This window comes from Pan troglodytes, chromosome 21 (assembly GCF_028858775.2).
Source record: "Pan troglodytes isolate AG18354 chromosome 21, NHGRI_mPanTro3-v2.0_pri, whole genome shotgun sequence".
Classification (NCBI taxonomy): Eukaryota; Metazoa; Chordata; class Mammalia; order Primates; family Hominidae; genus Pan; species Pan troglodytes.
The window spans coordinates 70,658,496-70,680,705 of NC_072419.2; the positions used below are offsets into that span (position 1 = coordinate 70,658,496).

The window sequence follows — 22,210 nt, forward strand, 5'->3', positions numbered from 1 at the left end:
GAGGAGAAAATGATGTGACTCAGGAATTTCACAGCTGTTGGTCAGCCTGGCAGTTCTGGGCATATCTAGTCACATCGGAGGTCCCAGTGTCCCCAAATTTGCATATCGAAGTGGTTTATTGAGCCCAAGATGCTTAGCCCTCACTAGCAACTTGCACCTACCTCCCTTCAAGTTTCCAGCCAGTAGTGGCGTTCAGATATGGGGGCTGCAGTGGGGTCCCACTAGGGAAAATTAGGTCTGGGGGAAGAAGCTGTCTCCTCTTTCTCTCCTCCCTGCCTTTCCTATTCGCAGTCTCCAGGCTTGCTCTTGTCTGCTATTTCCAGTGCTAATGAAGAGTTGAGGCAGAAGGGGCAACGGGCCAGGGCCTGCTGACAGCCAGGAAGCCTAAAGAGAAGCTGCCTGGCTATTGGCCTTTGGCTTCTTGCCCCCGATTCCTACTACCCAGCTTCTGTCTCCGGAGCTGCCTCTGGAAAGGCAGGACCTGATTCCATCCAGCAGCCTTGCTGCCTGGCGGGAGAGGTTGCCCCCACCTTCTCTGTGAGGCAGGCAGAGTCCCTGATTCTGCTTCTGGCAGTCGGGGGGCTCTTCTCAGGTTTCTTGGGGCCAGAGATTCTCAGGGTGGGGCTTGGGACCTCTGTGGCACTGTAAGGCTTTCCCAGGCCTTCTCAGGCTATCTCTATCCCCCACCCCATCTTACTGAGCCTCTCTGCTGTGTGGCCCCTGCCTCGCCTCCCATTTCCTTCCTTATTCAACACATGGAGGGTGTGGGGGGCCAGCTCTTGCCAAGTACACACGTGGGTGCACACGTGAGAGGCCTTACATCTTAAGGCACACATGCCTGATACACGTGTGGCCCCAAGCCTGTGAACGGGCTGTGCACCCGAGGCCTGCTTTGCCCAAATCACATTTCTTCTTCCCTCCTACACCCCTTTCTGGGGTATGCACAAGGGCTGCGGGATGGCCTGTGTCCCTGCTGCCCTTTGTGGGTATGGCCAGAGATAGAGCTGGTATTTAGGGGCCTGGGTGGGGGGACAGGCTTCCAGGGAACACTTTCACCCTCATGGGGCTACAGAGATAGTTCCTCTTGGGTGGGGAAAAGGAGCAAGAACAGGTTGCCAGGAGAAAGCAGTGGAGGCTGGGCACGGTGGCTTATGCCTGTAATCCCAGCACTTTGGGAGGCCGAGGCGGGTGGATCACGAGGTCAGGTGATCGAGATCAGCCTGGCCAACATGGTGAAACCCTGTCTCTACTAAAAATAAAAAAATTAGCTGGGCGTGGTGGTGGGCGCCTGTAATCCCAGCTACTCGGGAGGTTTAGGCAGGAGAATCGCTTGAACCCTGGAGGTAGAGGTGGAGGTTGCAGTGAGCCGAGATCGCGCCATTGCACTCCAACCTAGGTGACAAAGCTACACGCCATCTCAAAAAAAAAAAAAAGAAAAAGGGTTACAAAAGGTTCCCAGCTCCGGGGCATCAGCCTGAGTGCGCTTGAGCTGCTCCAAACCTGGCCCTTCCCCACTCCTCTAGCATCGCCACCCGCATGGCCCTGGAACTCCCGCGGCGGCGGGGGCGGGCCCGTGCCTGCTGTGCCCCGACTTCCCACACCAGCCGCGCCCACCGCAGGTGGGACTCAGGTTCGCCCTCTGGGCCAGGTCCTTCACGAGGAGGGAGCTACCCTTCGCCAGAAGTTTGTGAGAATGTGGCCGCCCTTTTCCTGCCCTCTGCGCCATGTGGGTGGGGGGCCTCGTGGCCCGGCCGGCGCCCCGTCCCCTTCTGCATGTCTGAGGCCACCGGCAACCGCCGCCCCACTCCAGATTTGCCCCCGCCCTGTTTTGAAAGCCCCTTATTTATAACTTTTATACTTTGTGCAGGTCGCGGCGCTTCCCGCCTCATCCTCGGCTGCATGGGGCGGGGGGGCTGTTTTTAACGTGCCCGTTTGTACTGATGTATGAACTTGTCAATAAACACAATTGTTTGTTAACCCTGGGATGCCGGCCAGTGGGGCAGGCCGAAGCGGGCGCTGCCAGTCGCTCCACCGCTTCGCTGGCAGAACCCGGTGTGTGTCCAGGGGCAGGACGGGGCGGGGTGCTGGGGGTGTGGCCTGCGGCGGGGAGGGCGGGGCGAGTGCTGGGGGTGTGGCCTGCGGCGGATGCCTCTGGAAGGGCGGGGCGAGGGTCTGGGGGTGTGGCCTGCGGCGGGGACTCCGGGGAGGGCGGGGCGAGGGTCTGGGGGTGTGGCCTGCGGCGGGGACTCCGGGGAGGACGGGGCGGGGTGTGGCCTGCGACGGGTGCCTCTGGAAGGGCGGGGCGAGGGTCTGGGGGTGTGGCCTGCGGCGGGTCCCTCTGGAAGGGCGGGGCGAGGGTCGGGGGGTGTGGCCTGCGGCGGGGACTCCGGGGAGGGCGGGGCGAGTGCTGGGGGTGTGGCCTGCGGCGGGTGCCTCTGGAAGGGCGGGGCGAGGGTCTGGGGGTGTGGCCTGCGGCGGGGACTCCGGGGAGGGCGGGGCGAGTGCTGGGGGTGTGGCCTGCGGCGGGTGCCTCTGGAAGGGCGGGGCGAGGGTCTGGGGGTGTGGCCTGCGGCGGGGACTCCGGGGAGGGCGGGGCGAGGGTCTGGGGGTGTGGCCTGCGGCGGGGCGTCGGGGAAAGGCGGGGTCTCGGCCGGCGCTGACGCAGCCGTGGCGGAGGCGGCTTTGGAAGCCGCGCGGAGCGAGTTACGAGAATTCCCGGCCGCTGCGAGGGGTGAGTGTCTCTCCCACAGGCTGCGGCGATTTCCGAACACGGGAGGGGCCCTGGGATGCCGCTGACACCGGGGGCTCGGAACCTCGTGTGTGCGACTGCCCTGAGGCCCCGCTCGGGTTGCTCTTCTGTGGCAACCTGCTTCCCTTCTCCCGTGTTCGCGCGCTCCCGCGGCTTCCTGGGTGATTCTGTTCACGTTATTCCCAAGGCCCGGTGCCGTCTTGACCGTGGTCGCGGCGAAGCCCTGTGTTTCCTACAGTCTTGAGCAGCTTGCTGTGGCCCTTGTTGAAAGCTCATCGAAGGCACACAGGTGGTGGTCGGATTCCTCCCCCACGTGCGCCGCCTCCGACCTCAACTCCCTTGTCGCTCTTTGGGAGGATTGCAGGCTGACCAAATGGTCCCTGGCTCTTCCCCTGCTTGGTTTTTATTCCTTTTCTTTCTTTCTCTCTTCCCTCCTTCCTTCTTTTTTCTATTTTTAAATGATTTCTTACCACTGAACAGCAACACAGGCTCATGTGTATGTGATGGGTATGTAATATACAATGGTGCGCAATGTAAATGAAGCAAGGTTCCCTCCCAGCCCCAGTTTGCATTCTTACAGAAAGATTGTTTATATCCGTGCACACACGACTTTTTACCCTTTTTTTGTACAAATAGTAGCCTGCTAAACACACTCTTCTGCACCGTGTATCTTGGAGATCATTTCACATTCCTCTACCTCAGTCTTTTTCACGTCTGTGTGCTAGTGCTGTATTCACTTAGTCACTTAGGTCATGTCCAGTCCGTTGTTTTCAATAATGCTGCAACGAATACTTTGAGGATTGATTTAACAAATACTTATTCAGCATCTCTGTGTGCCAGGCTCTGTTCAGTGTGTTTGAGATACATCACTGAACAAAACAAATCTGTCTTTTACAGTCTATGTCCTGTTACATTCTAAGTGAGAAGGTGGACAATTAACCACAGGTGTACTGAATGAGTACATTGTAGAGTAGAAGAAGTAGGTTAGAAGGTAAGTGCAGGCAAAGCCCTCTGTGGGAGTGTGCCTGATGTGTTTAGGAAACAGTGAAGAAGCCAGTCTGCAGGAGCAGCGTCTTCTGCACATGTGTGAGTATGTTTGTTGGTTAAATTCTTTATATTTTTTGAGACAGGGTCTTACTGTGTCACACAGGCTGGAGTGCAGTGGCACGATCATAGCTCGCTGCACCTCGACCTCCCAGGTTCAAGAGATCCTCCTGCTTCAGCACCTGGGAGTAGCTGAGACTACAGGCATGCGCCACCACGCCTCGCTAATTTTTTTGAATTTTAGTAGAGACAAGGCTGGTCTCAGATTCCTCAAACAATCCTTCCACCTCAGCATTCCAAAGTTTTGGAACGCCATGGAACACATAAGCCACTGCTCCTGGCCTTGTTAAATTCTTAGCAGAGTTATGGGGTCAAAGCAATTGTTTGGATCCCTTTTGAAATTTTCTCACTTGGAAGCCCCAGGAGAGGAAAGCAGCCATTCTCTAAAGGAAATGGTGAGCAAGTAAAACAAATCCCTAATTGCAGAAGTCCAAAGGGTGAAAAAATGGCAGTTTCCATGCATTTTCAGAATCCCAGGCTGTGTGCAGGACTCACGCCTGTAATCCTAGCACTTCAGGAGACCAAGGTGGGAGGCATCTCTTGAGGCCAGGAGTTCAAGACCAGCGTGGGCAACATAGTGAGACACCATCGTGTGGTGGCATGTGCCTGTAGTCCCACCTCCTGAGGCAAGAGGATTGTTTGAGTCCAGTAGTTTTGATGACAGTGGTGGGCAGTTTGAAGCAGATGCTGTCATCATGCTGGCTGCAGTGGGGAGGCACAAGTCGGGCAGCAGAAGCGGCTCTGGGAGCAGCAGTGGTGGTAGTGAGTCCCCTGTTCCCTGCATCCCCGAGGCAGCCGACTGCACCACCCCCACCCTCACATGGCTGGGCAGGACCTGCTCCTAAGCCCAGACCCTCTGCTGCAGCCTGAACCTCGCTCCCTGCCACATCCCAGAAGCCTGCGAGCACCCTGCCAAAGATGCAACTGGGACTTGTAGGGACTTGTACTTGTGAGTACAAAAATACTCACACATGTGCACAAAGACCCTGCTCCTGCAAACTGGCTTCTTCACTGTTTCCGGAACACAGGACTACTAGGCTCATTTGTTTGGGGTGGTCAGAGCTGCCATGCCATATGCACCTTGCCCGCCGCCGCTGTGGGGAAAATGCGAAGAGGAGAGGCAGCTGGGGCCACATGTTCCACAGACCTGGCGGGAACTGGGGACAAGTGGGAGCCCCACCCCTTCCAAGTTGGTGGAGTGGGAGCTCCCTAGGCGCAATTACAGCCACCCAAGCCAGGACTGCAACTCAGGCACCCCTGTGCTCTTAGGAGCCAGGAGCAGGCAGGAGCCCCACCCTCCTAGATGCAGCTGCAGCCTCCCAAGCTGCAGCTGTGGACCCAGGCATGTCTGCACTTTTGGGGACCCAGGAAGGTCCCTTCCTGCTGCCGCAGGCTTGGAAGTGCCTGATCCTGCTGTCTGGCTTCTCCCCACTGTCAGCACCTGATCAGATCATGGAGCAAAGTTGAGGCCGAGCCTGGGTGCTATTGCAGTGCTGACACACCAGCCCCCTGCCTCCTTGGCCCCCTCTGGCCTTTGGGTGCCAACGAGCATGGGAGGGAGGCCAAGAGGGGCTGAGGGCAGCTCAGTGCTGGCCTGCAGGCACCCCTTGGCACAAACAGCTTGGGTGCCGTGAATGGTGGCAAGAGGCAGACAGGTTCCTGGGTGGAAGGTGGCGGGTCCCGGTGAAGCCCGACCTTCAAGGCAGGGAAGGCCTGAAGCCTGGGGGCTGGGCTGCCGGTTCCATGGACCGGAATGGGAACTTTTGGTGCTTTTTCCGGCCCACCCGTGGCTGCCCATGGACCAATAGGCATGTACATCCTCCCCTGTGAGACCCATAAAAAGCCCCTGACTCAGCCAGACCAGAAGAGACGATGGGACGACCAGCTGCGGGGAGGAGCTGCCCGCTGTGGGTCTCCTCTGAGCTATTCTATGGCTCAGTAAAGCTCCTCTTTGTCTTGTTTACCCTCTGCTTGTCTGTGTGTACCTCATTCTTCCTGGATGCAGGACAAGAATTGGGACCTGCTGAGTGGCGGGGCTAAAAGAGCTGTAACATGAAGAGGGCTGAACCATGCGTCTTGCTCGCCACATTGTGGGTGACCAGAAGGAAAGAAGAGCTGCGGCCCTTTGGGGAGTCCAGACCCAGGAGCTCCCCAGGCTGGGGTTCTGACACCCTCTTTAGGGCTCTGCGGTTCCTGGTATCTGCAAGCTTCCAGGCACCACCATGCTTCCCAGTGTCAGCTGTGGAAGCTGCTTATGGTACACCTGGTCTAGCTGCAGCCTTGCAGGAAACCAGCGCCTGTGTTGGCACCTGAAGCTGCCTGCCCCACCGCAGCCCACACGCCTAGCTGTGCACAGTGGCCAAACCCCACACTCATTCGCTCACACACCCCTCGCTGCCCCACTCGCCCTTGGCAGGTGTGGGATCCAGGCCGGTAGCATGAGCTGAGCACAGCCTGCAGGGCCAAGTGGGCCCAATGGGCCCGAGCAAAACAGGCAAAGGCATCACTGGCCACAGAGGTTTCCAGCTGGTAAAGCAACACCCCAAAGATCCCATGACAGTTTATGGCTGCGGTGAGCTATTATTGCGTCACTGCACTTCAGCCTGGGCAACAGAGCAAGACCCTGTCTCTTAATCTCAGCGAGTACAACAGGAAGATGTACTGAGCCCCAGACCACCCCGTCTCTCAAGGTGACTGCTTGGGTGGGCTGGCGTGACTGGGAAGGCCTTTGCCACTTTGCTGTCTCCTGGATTCCATATCTACTGGATGGGTGCCATCTTGCCTCTAGCCAGGGAAGCAAGCAGGCACACCAACTCTTTCCAGTATTCCTGGGCCCAGTGGGGTCTTCTCACTCAGTTACAATATTTGATCTAAGAACATTCACTTTCCAACTGATCAGAAAGTAAAGGTGACTGGCATGGTGTTGCTGTGAGAGGTGCAGCGTAACCTCAGAGGTGAACATCAGTGCTGGGACCATTTGGAGCAGCATGTGGTAACCACCAAATGGGAACCACGGCCTTCTGGCTCGACCTAGAGCATGAATGTAGCAAAGCGAAGCCCTGTACACTTTATAACAACCAGCAGAAAGACACTCCAGTCTGAGTGAGCAGCTGGAACAAAGGTACCACCTGAATAGAGGGTGTGTGGCAAGGGCAGGCACGAGACAGGAAATCAGACTGGAAGAGTAGGTTGGGCCTGGTCGTGCATGCCAAGGCAGGCGGCATTCTCTAAGGAGCAGTGGTAAGCCATCGAGGCATTTGTTACTAGGGGTATGACAATATGAGATTGTATTTTCAGAAGATGACTGGGGCTATGATGATGAATGCTTTGGGAGGGAGTGGAATTAAGCCAGAGAAACCAGCTAGTTCACTACTGCAACCATCCAGCCAGGATACTGGAGACTTTTATTCAACATTAGGCAAATACTTGCTGAGCACATGCTGTGTGCTAGGTACTGTTCTAGGTCCCAGGGGTGCATCAGTGAACAGACAAGTGTCTCTGCCCTTGTGGAGTTCACATTCTAGCAAGGGTGAAAGAATGATAAACAGTTTATGTAGGTGAAATATATATATATATATATAGAGAGAGAGATAAAGTCTTGCCCTGTCACCCAGGCTGGAGTGCAGTGGCACGATGATAGCTCATTGCAGCCTCTACCTCTTGGACTCAAGTGATCCTCTGGCTTCAGCCTCTAGCGTAGCTAGGAGTATAGGTGCATGCCACCATGTCCAGTTAATTTTTAATTTTTTTGTAGAGATGGGGTCTCCCTACGTTGCCAAGGCTGGTCTTGACCTCCTGGCCTCAGCAATCCTCCTGCCTCTGCCTCCCAAAGTGCTGGGATTACAGACATGAGCCACCACATCTAGCCCTAAAATATATAGCATGTCAGATGGTGATGAATGCTAACGAGAAAAAATACGGAAAGGGATATAAAGATTTGCGGCAGGGGGACAGATTATAAATTTAGAAAGTATAGTCGGAGAAGGAAGTCTTATCAATGTGATATTTGAGTGAGGACCCAAAGGAGGTAGCTGGAATGTGGATGCCAGCGGAGGAGAGGAGACGGTGGGTTTGAGAGACATAGGAGACAGAATCAACAGGACTCAGAGCCAACCAGTAGGATGATGGGAGTGAAGGAGAAAGCTGAGTCAAAAAGATTTTGATTAGAGGTGACACAGGGCCACTGTAGACCCCTGCGCAGGCGGCACACCACGCAGCCTGCCGAAGTGTACGTGGTGGCCCTGGGTGTCTGGAGATGGTGATGCTGTTCAGCAGGACCCAAACCATAGCCGAGCCCTTCCTTTTCCTCCATTGGTGTCATCTGGTAGTTTGTCTTCCCGGGTAAGAAGGTTGTAAATTTCTTAAGATGATGATTGTGTCATCCCTGATAGCCCCAGATTAGCCAAGCCAAGTGCTGAGCACATTCCTGGTGCTCAGTAAATGTCACTGTTAAAGGGGGCTTCCCAGAGCCACACAACACCCAGAATAGCCCGTGGCCATGGGGCCTCAGCCTTACTCATTCTGGAGCTCCCAATGCCACTTCCATGGTGGCCTTTCCTGGTAGATGCTAGGAGGCTGGCCTCTCCAGGGTGGGAAGGCATAGGGTCCACTGTGCAGACACAGCCCCACAGGGGATTTGGCTTATGGGCTGGGTAGCAGCCTCTGGCCCCGTGGACGGTCAGAGCCCATGCTGGTGTGTGTGCATGATGCTTTCTGCTTTCATTTTTCCATCCTCATCTTTCTGTTACTGGTTGTCCAGGGTCCTTTGGTCACCAACGAGCATTTCCCAGTGACACAGCGCGGCCTTTCCAGGGAGGGCATCTCTTGGGCAGGGACTGGGTGCTGCAGACATCAGCCCTTCCATCCCCTGTCGTTTTCTTTCTCTCAGAGCTCTGCGTGCCTCTTGCTGTGCCCTACCTGGACAAACCCCCAACTCCGCTCCACTTCTACCGGGACTGGGTCTGCCCCAACGGGCCGTGCATCATCCGCAACACTCTGCAGCACTGGCTGGCCCTCCAGAAGTGGTCCCTCCCCTATTTCAGGTGGGAGCTGCCCTGGGGTCAGGTGTGAGCAGTGATTACTGGCATCTGGGCATGGGCTGAGTGTCCATTCCTCTAGAGCCACAGTGGGCTCCACAGAGGTGAGTGTGGCCGTGACCCCGGATGGTTACGCGGATGCCGTGAGAGGGGATCGCTTCATGATGCCAGCTGAGTGCTGCCTGCCCCTGAGCTTCGTGCTGGATGTGCTGGAGGGCCGGGCCCAGCACCCTGGAGTCCTCTATGTGCAGAAGCAGTGCTCCAACCTGCCCACCGAGCTGCCCCAGCTGCTGCCTGATCTGGAATCCCATGTGCCCTGGGCCTCCGAAGCCCTGGGTGAGTGGAGGTGGGGTGGTCCTGGCCCTGGACAGGGAAGATATGGGAAGGAGGGGGGTCAGCCTGTTTGCCCTTAGGTGATGACCTGGCCTATGGGCTTGGTCCTGTCAGCATCTGGTGCAGCTCACTAAATACATTCCCAGGCCTTGACTTAATCATAGATGAACTGCCAAAGATTGTTGTCCTTCCTTCTGACCCAGGGAGGGAGGACCCCTTCCCCAAGATTTCCCAACCTCTGCCTCTTCTCCCTGACCCCTTTCTTGGGATTCTCCTGTGCTCACCCAGGTTTTGGCTCTGGCATCACTGGATGGCAGCTTTCCCCAGCCTGGCCTTCCTAACTTGCTCTCTGCCTTCTGCCCTGCAGGAAAGATTCCCGATGCTGTGAACTTCTGGCTGGGGGAGGCGGCTGCGGTGACTTCTTGTAGGTGTAAGGGGAATACAAAGGTGGGGAAGGAGCAGGTTGGGGCAGAGGGAGGGAAGACGAGGCCAGGAGTGGAGGGATGGCCCTGGGTGGAGGTTGGGCTGTTCTCTAAGATTTCTTTTGGCTTCTAGGACTCGGGCACCACAGAGGGTTTCCCCTGACAGCTGAGGTCGGGGAGTGGACCCATGGCATTGGGGGCGGGTGCATTGTTTCTTCTAGACCCAAAGAAACCTCCCTGAAGGCCCGCTGGGCCAGGGGGTAAGTGTAGGAGAACTTCCCCTCTTGTTGAAGAGGAGTCCAGGGCCTGGTGAGCATCAGGTCCCTGGTAGGCAGAGTTCCAGAATGCCCATCAGAGCCCCTGGCATCTCCAGCCCACTGGCTCTGTGCGTGCTTCTCTTTTGTCATAGGCTGTCTTGGGGTGCAGGGCTCTCAGCATGATGGTTTGCCTCCTCCCGTGCCCCTGCCCTCCATACCCTGCCCCCGGGCCTTCTTTCTGTTGGCAGTGCACAAGGACCACTATGAGAACCTCTATTGCGTGGTCTCAGGAGAGAAGCATTTCCTGTTCCATCCGCCCAGCGACCGGCCCTTCATCCCCTATGGTAGGGGATGTGGCCTGCAGGGAGGGGCTGGGGAATAGCTGGCCCAAGGGGGAGGGAGGCAGCAAGAGCCTGGGAGGCCAGTTCCCAGGCCTGAGGTGTGGCTGTGGCATCCCCAGTGTACCAGGGCCCCTGATCCCCTTGCCCCTGCCCAGGGCTGGCTGGGGTGGAGGAGGGTCTGGCAAGTTCCAGGCTGTTTGCAATTCCCCCACACCCTTCTCCCTTGGGCTCCAGAGCTGTACACGCCGGCAACCTACTAGCTAACTGAAGAGGGCACCTTTAAGGTGGTGGATGAAGAGGCCATGGAGAAGGTGTCTGTCCTGTTCTTGGGCTCTAGGGAGGGAGAAGGGCAGAAGCCTGGCTCTGAAGAGCAGGCACAAAAGATCTGGGGAGAGGTGGCACCTTGCTCTGAAAAGTCCCTAAGTCTGAGGCCTTTCAGTGTGAGCCAAGCAGGGCCTGTGGTGTTGACCTTTGGAAGGGACAGAGCCTGAAGTCCTGGGGGGTCTGGGGGGCTGCTCCCTGGCATCTGATGTGTTCCCAGGTGCCCTGGATCCCACTGGACCCCTTGGCGCCAGACCTAGCACGGTACCCTAGTTACAGTCAGGCCCAGGCCCTTCGCTGCACGGTGCGGGCCGGTGAGATGCTCTATCTGCCGGCTCTGTGGTTCCACCACGTCCAGCAGTCCCAGGGCTGCATCGCAGGTGAGGAGTTGCCCAGGCCGCCTGGGGACAGGCCCTGCCAAGGTCCAGCAGGGCCTCTGGGGGGAGGCTTGGGAGGCTCTGGGTCAGAAGAGGGATCTTCATGCTCAGATCCCCATTCTTCCCACAGTGAATTTCTGGTATGACATGGAATACGACCTCAAGTATAGTTACTTCCAGCTGCTTGACTCCCTCACCAAGGCTTCAGGCCTTGACTGATGGAGCACTGGTGAACACGACCAAGCACGCCTCGGGGGACGGGGCCAGCCCCTCCCTGGCCGGGTCAATTCTCGAGAGAGCCTGGAGTGTGCATGCTGGCTGCTGGCCCCGGGTCCAGCATGGCTTGAGATCAGCTTTGGAGGATCTTGGAATGTGGTCATAAGGACTCAAGGTGCCAGGCAGGTCTGGGTGAGGGTTCTCAGGAAGTTGCCACACAGGTGAGCAGAGTGGGGATCAGGTGCAGCGGCACCTCTCCCCAGCGCTGTGATATTGGGCGAGTCACTGCGTCTCGGGCATTGGTGTCCTGTCAGTAAAGAGATAATAATGGCTGTACCTTGTGGGGCTGTTGTGGGCTTGGAGATGATGTCTATGAGGACCAGCATGGAGCTGGCACACAGGACATGTTGAATAAAAGGTAGCTGTGAGTCGTATGTCCTTTTTTTTTTTTTTTTTAAGATGGGGTCTCGCTCTGTCACCCAGGCTGGAGTGCAGTGGTGTGATGTCAGCTCACTGCAAGCTCCGCCTCCCAGGTTCACACTATTCTGCCTCAGCCTCCCAAGTAGCTGGGACTACAGGTGCGTGCCACCATGCCCGGCTAATTTTTTTGTATTTTTAGTAGAGACGGGGGTTTCACCATGTTAGCCAGTATGGTCTTGATCTCCTGACCTCGTGATCCACCTGCCTCTGCCTCCCAAAAGTGCTGGGATTACAGGTATGAGCCGCTGCGCCTGGCTTATGAGTCGTATGTTCCCTCTTGAATTTGCCTTCTGTGGTCTAAGGAGGGCCTGAAGGTTCAGGTAAAAACTTCAGGGTGACCTTCACTGGGGGTGAGGGCTGGATCCCAGCCTGGGCCCAAAGAGCCGTCAGCTGCCCAAGTCCCGCTGTCCATGAGAGCCACCGCAGCCCCTCCCTGGGACAAGCAAGCAGACCTGAGTCTTGTAGCTCTCTGGTCCGGACCTCTTTGGCCCAGGACCTTGAGAGCTATTCCTAGCTCTCCTATGGTTACTGTCCTCCCCCAGTTCAGGGGCAGCAGGTGGGACCTGGTGCCCTGGGGATAACCCCTGTTTCTCCCATAACAGGCACAGGCAGGAAGGGACGGAAGCCCCCGCCTCTCCTGGGGCTGTCCCTCTGAGGAAAGAGTTGGTCTCCACACGCTGACCCCCCCACAAACCATGCCCTGGAGGCAGAAGAACCCCCTGCCCCTGAGTGCCAACCCACAGGCCTCATCCCTGGCCACTCAGCCCCTAGCTTTGAAGGGCTGTTTTATGTGACAGCCACTCCCCTGCCTGTCGTGAGGGGGCCCGGGTGTTCATCTCAGATTGATGGAGCCCTGCCATCAAGACTGGGCATTCCTGTCCAACAGGTGCCAGAGTTGCAAAAGGCCTGTGACAGGGAACTCCACTCTTCCCTTGGCTGCTGTTCTGGGACTCACCCCTGCTTTCCTTCTGCTCAGCCCCTGGCAGCAAGCTCTGCAGGCTGGGATTGCAGGGCTGGGTGGGGCAGGCCCAGCTGGTAAAGGCTGGCGAGTGCCACAGAGGTATCAGGAGCTCTAGTATAGGCTTAGGGTGCCTCATTTCCTGGACAGGTGGCTGGTTCAGGAGTGGGTGTGGAGCTTAGGTGGAGCAGAGGCGGCGGGTAGGAGGGACTTGGGACCAATTGGGACATCACATCCCTGGCTCTGGGTTAGAAAGCTGACAGTCCTTGATCCTGTGGCCACTGCCCCATCATTCCTGCTCCTGAGGACTCAGTCTCATGGCTGTGATAAGGCCTGGCAGGGCCCTGGGTCCCTACTGGGACCCCTGGTCTCTACCTGGGGCTAGTTAATATGTTTCTTATGGGAGCTGTGGTCTTCTCCAGGGGTAGGGAGGGGAGTTTATTGACCACAAGACCAGGGTAGTGGGCGGAAGCCAGGGGAGAAGGAGGCTTGGGGATGAGGGATCCGTCCTGAGTGTTTTCTGTCCTGGGAACGGGCTCCTGGCAGAGCTCCCTGGCACCATAGATTTGGGCCCTGGAGACTCAGAGGCTCCCAGCTGCCGCCCTGAGGCCCTGGAAGCAAGTGGCTCCTCCATGCTCCTCTGACTCAGTTGCCTGGAGTGTGAGGGCCCTGGGCTGACCCTGGTGGATGAGGCCCTCCAGCACTGCCCTGGACCTGGTTGCTCCCTGGACTTGACCTGTTAGGGTCCTTGCGGAGGCAGGTGGAAGGCTGAAAGGAAGCAGTTGGCACAGGCTTCCCTGGTCCCGGTGCGCCTGCCAGGCTGCATTCCCAGAACCAGGGGCATGGGTTTGGAGGGAGCTACCGGGGGACCATCTTCAGCCTGACCTGGCAGGACCTGGAGGACATGACAGCCTATGAGGGGTCTGAGCTAGGAGCCGCCTCCCCTGCCCAGGAGAGAGCCCATTTCCAGGATGCTCTTCTGACCGGGGTGGAGGGAGGGTACGAGAGCAGCTCAGCCTGGGGCCCAAGGCCCTGATGTGCTACTTCCCCTCCCTCGATAGCTTATGTCCCCTGCCACCCAAGACCAGCCGGAAAGCTGCTTAGCTGGGGTGTGGGCTGGGGATGTGGGGTGGAGAGCCTAAAGGATACTAGCCCGAGAAGGTGGAAGCAGGTCTGTGTGAGGCATAAATCTGGAGCCAGCCTGCCCGGGCTCCAACCCCAATTGTGGACCTCAGGCAAGTGACTGCTTCTCTGTGCCTCAGTTTCCTTGTGGAGTGGGCCATCGTAAATAGTATCTGTGCATAAGGTGGTTGTGCGATAAATGAGTTAATGTATGCAAAGCCCTTGGCCCAGAGCCGGCGCAGAGCATCGTGTAAGTGCTGGCAGGCGTCGTGATGGAGATATCATGTCTCCTCTTGTTGATTCAGGATTCTGATGAGATGGAGGATGGGCCTGGGGTTCAGGATTAGGCCTTGAGGCACTGCTCCAGCCTCCTTTGTGGCCCCTGTCACCCTTGGCTTCATCAGCCCGTAGCAGGTCTCCCCTCTCCCACCTCTGCAGGCAGAGGTGTCCAGGACCTGCCTGCTCACGGTTCGTGTCCTGCAGGCCCATCGCCTACCCTCTAAGGACCTAGGTGAGTGCGCACCGCCCTGGCCCCTGTGCTGGGCTGAGGGAGGAGGAGGGTGCTGTGGCTGGATTTGGTGGAGGTGGGTGGGCCGGTGGGCAGGGCCTAGAGGAGGGAGCTGAGAGGAGCTTCTGGGTGGAAGGTGGCAGCTGGGGCTCTGCCTCTGGCCCCCACTTCCCCCCACTTCCCCTCCCCCTCAGTCTTAACCCACATGGGGCTCTAGGTGATGGAAGGAAGTGGGTCTGGGCGGCTGGGAAGGGCTCTTGTCCACCGCTGGGCACTTGTTCCTTCCCGCAGTGACCCCCTCTGACTGCTACGTGACTCTCTGGCTGCCCACGGCCTGCAGCCACAGGCTCCAGACACGCACGGTCAAGAACAGCAGTAGCCCTGTCTGGAACCAGAGCTTTCACTTCAGGATCCACAGGCAGCTCAAGGTGGGCCAGGCATCAGCGCTGACTCTACCCACATCCTCGCCAGCCACTGCCGCTGCCCTGCTCACCTTTCTGTCCCCTCCCTCCTGCAGCCCTGTCACTCTTTTCCCCTCCAGAATGTCATGGAACTGAAAGTCTTTGATCAGGACCTGGTGACCGGAGATGACCCTGTGTTGTCAGTACTGTTTGATGCGGGGACTCTGCGGGCTGGGGAGTTCTGGCGTGAGAGCTTCTCACTGAGCCCTCAGGCAAGGCGGTGTTTCCACGGCAGCCCTAGCTGGTGTGTGGGTTGAAATCTCCACGCGCACACATGCACACACACGCATGTCTCTCATACTCACTGACATATGTGCACTCCTTCTGACCCTTTCTAACTTACTTCTGGCTCTCTTCCCAGGGTGAGGGGCACCTGGAAGTTGAATTTCGCCTGCAGAGTCTGTGAGTCAGGGGCCTGGGGCAGTTTGGGTGGGAGTGCCTTGTGGGAAGGACAGCACTAGTGCCTGGGGGATGCCCAGGTCTCTGTGGGGTGGGAACCTGGACTCCTGCTAAGGGGGCTCTGGGGGCTCTTTCCAGGGCTGACCGTGGTGAGTGGCTCGTCAGCAATGGCGTTCTGGTGGTGAGTGTGCCAGTGCTCTGGGAGGCGGTCTGGGGTCCCCGGGACTCCCTCATGCCAGTGACTTGAGGTACAGGCCCACCGCTGCCTCAGCCTGGGGACCCTGGGATTTCAGTTTGTTAAGGGAATACAATCTCAAGGGCCCAGGTAATGAAGTGCAGACCAGCAGCAGCCAGGGTGCTGTGAGGGTGGGGTCCCTGAATGGGGGGTGGGGTTAGTGTCTGAGGGGCTGTCTTCATGACACAGGCCCGGGAGCTCTCCTGCTTGCACGTTCAACTGGAGGAGACAGGAGACCAAAAGTGTGAGTCCCCAACCCACTGGGACAGCCCCTGGCTCTCAGCTCTTGTCTTCCCCCTTTAAGCATTGGACAATTCTCCCTGGGGCCTGAGCTTTCCCCTTAGGCCTTCTCAGGGGACCGTGGTGGGGGATCCATCTCCACCAGACCATTTCAGCGGGGAGAGGGAGGTGCCCTCCAGGACACGCAGCAAGATGGGTTCTGTGGGCAGAGATACCGTCCCCAGCCTCTCTGCTCTGGTTCCTGTTTCCAGCCTCAGAGCACAGAGTTCAGCTTGTGGTTCCTGGGTCCTGTGAGGGTCTGCAGGAGGCCTCTGTGGGCACTGGCACCTTCTGCTTCCACTACCCAGCCTGCTGGGAGCAGGAGCTGAGTATTCACCTGCAGGTAGTGTGCCTCGCTCCCTCGAGGTGGGGCCCCCAGAACTTCCTCCCTCCCTCTGCACCTCCTCCCAGTCTGACCTCTGCTCCACCTGGCAGAGTGGGCACCCTGGCAGCATGTGTGGGCCCATGCTGGCCTCCCCTTCCCGTCCCTCCCATACCTCTATGGCTGCCGGCGGGAGTTTGGTGAGGTCTTTGCTAGGAGTGGAAGCGTAAAGATTCTTAGGTCTCCATCCTTTGTCCCCTGCAGGATGCCCCCGAGGAGCAACTAAAGGTGCCCCTGAGTGCCCTGCCCTCTGGTCAAGTGGTGAGGCTTGTCTTCCCCACGTCCCAGGAACTGGCCTCCCAGAGAAGGAAGCAAGGCGCCTGGATGGGGCTGGGACCCAGGCCACAAAGGGAAGGGCCTGCTTCCCGCTTCTCCGTGGGTCACACCCTGAGCAGGTGCTGGGGCCAGGCTCTTTGGGGAGTGTCCTCTGAGCATCCCTGCTTCAGGCCTGGCGCCTGTGGAGACAGTGGCGGGGCGGGGGTGGTGCGCCGGGGATCAGGGTAAGAGGACCAGAGCTGGGTGGAGGTGGCCGACCTTTTGTGACTGGGGCCTTCACGGTTTTCAGGAGCCCCTGATGAGAGTGGAGCTGAAAAAAGAAGCAGGGTGAGAGGCCTGGCTGGGGACTGGGCAAGGCCCTGGAAAACAACCAGGGCGCGGGGCTGGAGGAGGCCTGGAGGAGTGAGGGGGAGAAACAGCCGCCCCTCATCCTCATGCTCTCTGAAGGGGCTCAGGCTTGCGCTCGGGGGGGCACGAAGTACCGGGAGGAGTACTGGGAGGAGTCTTAGCACCTATGGTCAGAGGGGTGAGTGACCGGCCCAGTGCCAGGCACCCGGGGAGCACTTGATAAATGTTTGGCTGGAAAACGCAGGGAGGCGAGGATGGAAAATGGTAACATGGTTTGGGGCGCAGAGAGGGCAGGAAAACCAAGGGAGAGAAGAGGGGAAATTGCGCCCTTTTGGGTGGAAGCTGTTATGGCTGGACCTTAAATGATCTTCGTAGAGTTGTCGCCCACCCTGGCCCTCTGTCTTGAGAGAGTGGCTTCTCACCTCACAGACACAGGATTATTGGTCCTTTTCTGCCCTGCCCCCTGCCCTTTTTTTTTTTTTTTTTTTTTGAGATGGAGTCTCTCTCTGTCGCCCAGGCTGGAGTGCAATGGCGCGATCTTGGCTCACTGCAACCTCCGCCTCTGGGGTTCAAGTGATTCTCCTGCCTCAGCCTCCCGAGTAGCTGGGATTACAGGTGCCCACCACCACACCCAACTAATTTTTGTATTTTTAGTGGAGACGGGGTTTCCCCACATTGGCCAGGCTGGTCCTGGCCTCAAGTTATATGCCTGCCTCAGCCTCCCAAAGTGCTTTGAACTCCGTGGGTAAGGGACAGAACACGAGACTTGGAGGCGGGGATCTATGGTATGGGGCCTGCCTGGGGGCCTGTCTGCACCTGGGACCCCAAGCAGCCTCTTTCGGCCACGGCATTCTGGGTCCTGCCAGTCTGCTTTGCTGCATTCCCAAGCATGTCCACATGGACACACTCTCCCCAGGTGTCAAACTTCAGTCTTGTGACACGGGAGTGGCATTGAGGGTTGGGGAGAAGAGGGAGGGCAGTAGGTATTACAGGTGAGGCAGACCCAGCTTTCCATTCTCTGGGGAGGGTTGAGAGCTGTCTCACAGTCTCTTCCTTCCCCGGCCAGACTGAGGGAGCTGGCCATGCGACTGGGCTTCGGGCCCTGTGCAGAGGAGCAGGCCTTCCTGAGCAGGAGGAAGCAGGTGGTGGCCGCGGCCTTGAGGCAGGCCCTGCAGCTGGACGGAGACCTGCAGGAGGATGAGGTTTGGGGGCTGGGCTGGATGGGGTGTCCCCGGGCTTGCTTGGGCCTAGCTCCTGGTGCTGAACACTGGAGCTGCTTGTCCCCGATCTAGACCAGAGCTCGTAGCTGCCTGTCCCCACCCTGCTTCCTCTCACCTGGTGTTAGCAGGGACTTGGTACAGGCAGAGTGTTGCTTGAGGCACCTGGAGCCCGCATGGGAGCTACCTCATAGGGCTGGCTTTCCTACTCTGTTTCTTGGTTCTCAGCCTAGCCTGTCTGAGGAGGGAGACAGATATCTGGTATGAGGCCTGTTGGCCCAGGGCGCTTCAGGAGGTTCATATTAGCCTGGGCCATCTCCTGGGGGAGTGATGGCAATTTGGGAAAATTTTGAGGCGGGCCCTGGGGCTTCCAGAAAGTGAGCATCAGGCTCGGGGGCTGAGGGCAAGGAGATGAGGCTCAGAACTTGCCTGGGCCATTTTTTCCTGGAGCCCTTAGGACTGGAGGAGCTGGGCACTCAAAAGGCTGTTTCTGGCCCCCAGGGCTGACTCAGAACTGGTCCCAAGACCTGTGATCAGGCCTTAGCTGTGGGCTGGGTGGCCACTTGACCTGCTACCTCTTCTTCCTGTGACTTGGTCTTCCCCATCCCTAGGGCCTCTACAGGCCTGGCTCTCTTCTTTTCCAGATCCCAGTGGTAGCTATTATGGCCACTGGTGGTGGGATCCGGGCAATGACTTCCCTGTATGAGCAGCTGGTGGGCCTGAAGGAGCTGGGCCTCTTGGATTGCGTCTCCTACATCACCGGGGCCTCGGGCTCCACCTGGTGAGCTGGGGGCAGGCTGATGCTGGACCCTGTGTGGCAGGGGGTGCTTGTGGCAGGGGGTGCTGGTGCCAGGGTTCTCCTAGGCCTCTGAGAAAACTAGAAGGGCTGGGAGAATGAATGTGCCAGGGAGAAACGTGCTCAAGGGGACCCTGGGAAGGTCCCTGCCAGGCCATTGTCCTAGAAAGCCCAGGGCACGTGGGGTCTAGACGGGGTCCTTCAGTGACAGCCCTCTGGCTTTGGCTTTTCCCAGGGCCTTGGCCAACCTTTCTGAGGACCCAGAGTGGTCTCAGAAGGACCTGGCAGGGCCCACTGAGTTGCTGAAGACCCAGGTGACCAAGAACAAGCTGGGTGTGCTGGCCCCCAGCTAGCTGCAGCGGTACCGGCAGGAGCTGGCCGAGCGTGCCCGCTTGGGCTACCCAAGCTGCTTCACCAACCTGTGGGCCCTCATCAACAAGGCGCTGCTGCATGATGAGGTGTGGGGGCTGCGGCCTGGGGGCAGAGCCAGGGCAAGGGCTGGAGCTGGGGCTCGGTGCTGGACAGCAGGGTGGGAAAGGCCCTGGGCACCCAGGCCACTGTGGGTTTAGGTTCTACGCATCTTTCCCCAGCTCCATGATCACAAGCTCTCAGATCAACGGGAGGCCCTGAGTCATGGCCAGAACCCTCTGCCCATCTACTGTGCCCTCAACACCAAAGGGCAGAGCCTGACCACTTTTGAATTTGGGGGTGAGTGGCCCAAGAGCTGAGACCTGTGCCCTTGCAGTTGGTGGAATAAGGGGAGACGGGGCCTGTGTGCAGATTGCAGATGTCACACCCACCTCTCCTGAGCCAGGTCCCGTGCTTTCTGGAGACCGGCACCCTACCAGGGGCCTTAGGTCCTATGCACAAAGCCCAGGCCACAAGGCCTGGGCCTCCTGGTCCTCAGCTGCCCTAAAGCAAAACCCTGGGTCGGGGTGGGGGTGTGGGTGCCTAAGGGCTCTGCACCACGAGGCTGAGGGGTGGACTCCTCACAGAGTGGTGCGAGTTCTCTCCCTACGAGGTCGGCTTCCCCAAGTACGGGGCCTTCATCCCCTCTGAGCTCTTTGGCTCCGAGTTCTTGATGGGGCAGCTGATGAAGAGGCTTCCTGAGTCCTGCATCTGCTTCTTAGAAGGTGAGGGGCACTGGCAGGCTGGGGAAGCTGGGCCAAGCAGGGAAAATGGGTCCTGGGTGAGAGGGCAGCCTCGGTCAGAAGAGTTTCCTGGGCCAGGACTGGCCATGGGGAAGGGTAGGGTTGGGACAAGAGTCGGGGGCCCTCTTCCCTCACGGCCGCTCTTTCAGGTATCTGGAGCAACCTCCAGGACAGCTTATACTGGGCCTCAGAGCCCAGCCAGTTCTGGGACCGCTGGGTCAGGAACCAGGCCAACCTGGGTAAGTGCTCCGGCCCCTTCATAAGGGTGCCAAGGGGCAGCCAGCTGGGGCTGCACCAGGGGGCGGGGGGTTCACACCTCTTCCCCCTCCAGGGTCACCACCAAGGTGGGGATAAAGGTGCAGGAGTCCCCATTTCCCCACCTTGCCTGTGTAGACAAGGAGCAGGTCCCCCTTCTGAAGATAGAAGTACCACCCTCAACAGCCAGCAGGATAGCTGAGTTTTTCACCGATCTTCTGACGTGGCGTCCACTGGCCCAGGCCACACATAATTTCCTGCATGGCCTCCATTTCCACAAAGACTACTTTCAGCATCCTCACTTCTCTACATGGAAAGGTACCTGCTTCTCTCCAAAGTCCTCCTGTGGCCACCTGAGCCTTGAGTCCCCAGTCCAGATACCCCTCACAGTCCACTCCCATTCTCCTGCTTTGAGCTTGATTCCCTGGACTACTTGGAACAGGGGTCTTTTTCTCCTTGTCTTGGGGACCCAGGGCCCACCTGCAGGGCTGTGGGGGTGTTGGTTCAGCAGGAGAGCAGGGACCAGAGGCCAGAGTCTCTCCTTCCAGCAGGAATCTGGTACCCTTGGTGTCTGTGACAATTGCTGCTCTCCCCAACCTTCCAGCTACCACTCTGGATGGGCTCCCCAACCAGCTGACACCCTCGGAGCCCCACCTGTGCCTGCTGGATGTTGGCTACCTCCTCAATACCAGCTGCCTGCCCCTCCTGCAGCCCACTCGGGACGTGGACCTCATCCTGTCATTGGACTACAACCTCCACGGAGCCTTCCAGGTTGGGAAGGGTGGGCAGCCCAGCAGGGAGGCGGTGGGTGGCCCCTGTCCCCTGAAGAGAGGGGCTTTGGAGTCCAGTGTCTGGTTCAGCTTCCTTTAGGAGCTGTGACTGGGACACTGGAATCTTAATTTGCCACCAGAGGAGCTCATTCTTTTCCAGAAGTTGGGAAGCTGGCGAGGTTCTCCTGGTATCTTGTAGCTGGGTCCCCTTTACTGACCTGCGAGGTGTGGTCCTGGGCCTCTGGGCCCACCTGCTGAGTCTGCTTTGGCTCCCAGTGTCAGAACTGGAATGCTGGGAGTAACCCGGCTCCGTCTAGCCCCAGAGGAGCTGCCACCGAGGCCTGTCAGGTGTGGAGAGTTTTTTCCAACGACTGGCTTCGTAGGCCCCACTGGAGACCGTTTTGGCATCTGAGCCCCAGGTCCTGTGCATCTTACGTCAGCCCCAGTGTTGAGGATGCCAGGGGCCCTGTCCCTCTGAAGCCCCTTCTGCCTGCCCTGCAGCAGTTGCAGCTCCTGGGCCGGTTCTGCCAAGAGCAGGGGATCCCGTTCCCGCCCATCTCGCCCAGCCCCGAAGAGCAGCTCCAGCCTCGGGAGTGCCACACCTTCTCCCACCCCACCTGCCCCGGAGCCCCTGCGGTGCTGCACTTTCCTCTGGTCAGCGACTCCTTCCGGGAGTACTTGGCCCCTGGTGAGCTGCTGTTCACCTCCCCATCCTGCTGCCCCAGTCCCCCACACCTCCTCCATCCCCTGTGCCTCTCCAAACCCGTCTTCCCCACAACGTGTTCCCCATGCCAGGCTGCACTCTCTCCCCAGGGGTCCGGCGGCCACCCGAGGAGGCGGCAGCTGGGGAGGTGAACCTGTCTTCATCGGACTCTCCCTACCACTACACGAAGGTGACCTACAGCCAGGAGGACGTGGACAAGCTGCTGCACCTGACACATTACAATGTCTGCAACAACCAGGAGCAGCTGCTGGAGGCTCTGCGCCAGGCAGTGCAGCGGAGGCGGCAGCACAGGCCCCACTGATGGCCGGGGCCCCTGCCACCCCTAACTAACTCTCATTCATTCGCTGGCTGCTGAGTTGCAGGTGGGAACTGTCATCACGCAGTGCTTCAGAGCCTCGGGCTCAGGTGGCACTGTCCCAGGGTCCAGGCTGAGGGCTGGGAGCTCCCTTGCGCCTCAGCAGTTTGCAGTGGGGTAAGGAGGCCAAGCCCATTTGTGTAATCACCCAAACCCCCCCCGGCCTGTGCCTGTTTTCCCTTCTGCGCTACCTTGAGTAGTTGGAGCACTTGATACATTACAGACTCATACAAATGTGAGGCGCTGAGAAGGGCCATGTCATTCTAGGCTCTTGGCTGTACATGGCAAGGGCTGGTACAGAGCTCGCTCATCAGTGTTCTTCCTCCGAAGAGCACATT

General features: G+C 58.4%; 1 protein-coding gene and 1 pseudogene across 1 annotated transcript; both read left to right on the forward strand.

Annotated features, from left to right (window-relative positions):
* Window positions 1-2,626: 2,626 nt before the first annotated feature.
* On the forward strand, window positions 2,627-22,111 carry LOC129138203 (cytosolic phospholipase A2 beta-like; annotated as a pseudogene).
* Window positions 10,563-11,584, forward strand: LOC134809160 (bifunctional peptidase and (3S)-lysyl hydroxylase JMJD7-like). The gene is made up of 2 exons (XM_063802786.1): window positions 10,563-10,943; window positions 11,071-11,584. The coding sequence occupies exons 1-2, from the start codon at window positions 10,772-10,774 to the stop codon at window positions 11,157-11,159; spliced, it is 261 nt and encodes an 86-aa protein (XP_063658856.1). The 5' UTR covers window positions 10,563-10,771; the 3' UTR covers window positions 11,160-11,584.
* Window positions 22,112-22,210: the final 99 nt, after the last annotated feature.

What these genes read in the sequence shown, in the direction of transcription:
- LOC134809160 (XM_063802786.1), top strand. Translation starts at nt 10,772, where the DNA reads ATGTGTTCCCAGGTGCCCTGGATCCCACTGGACCCCTTGGCGCCAGAC. An exon ending in GTCCCAGGGCTGCATCGCAG is followed by an intron (nt 10,944 to 11,070) that starts GTGAGGAGTTGC and finishes TTCTTCCCACAG; the next exon opens with TGAATTTCTGGTATGACATG.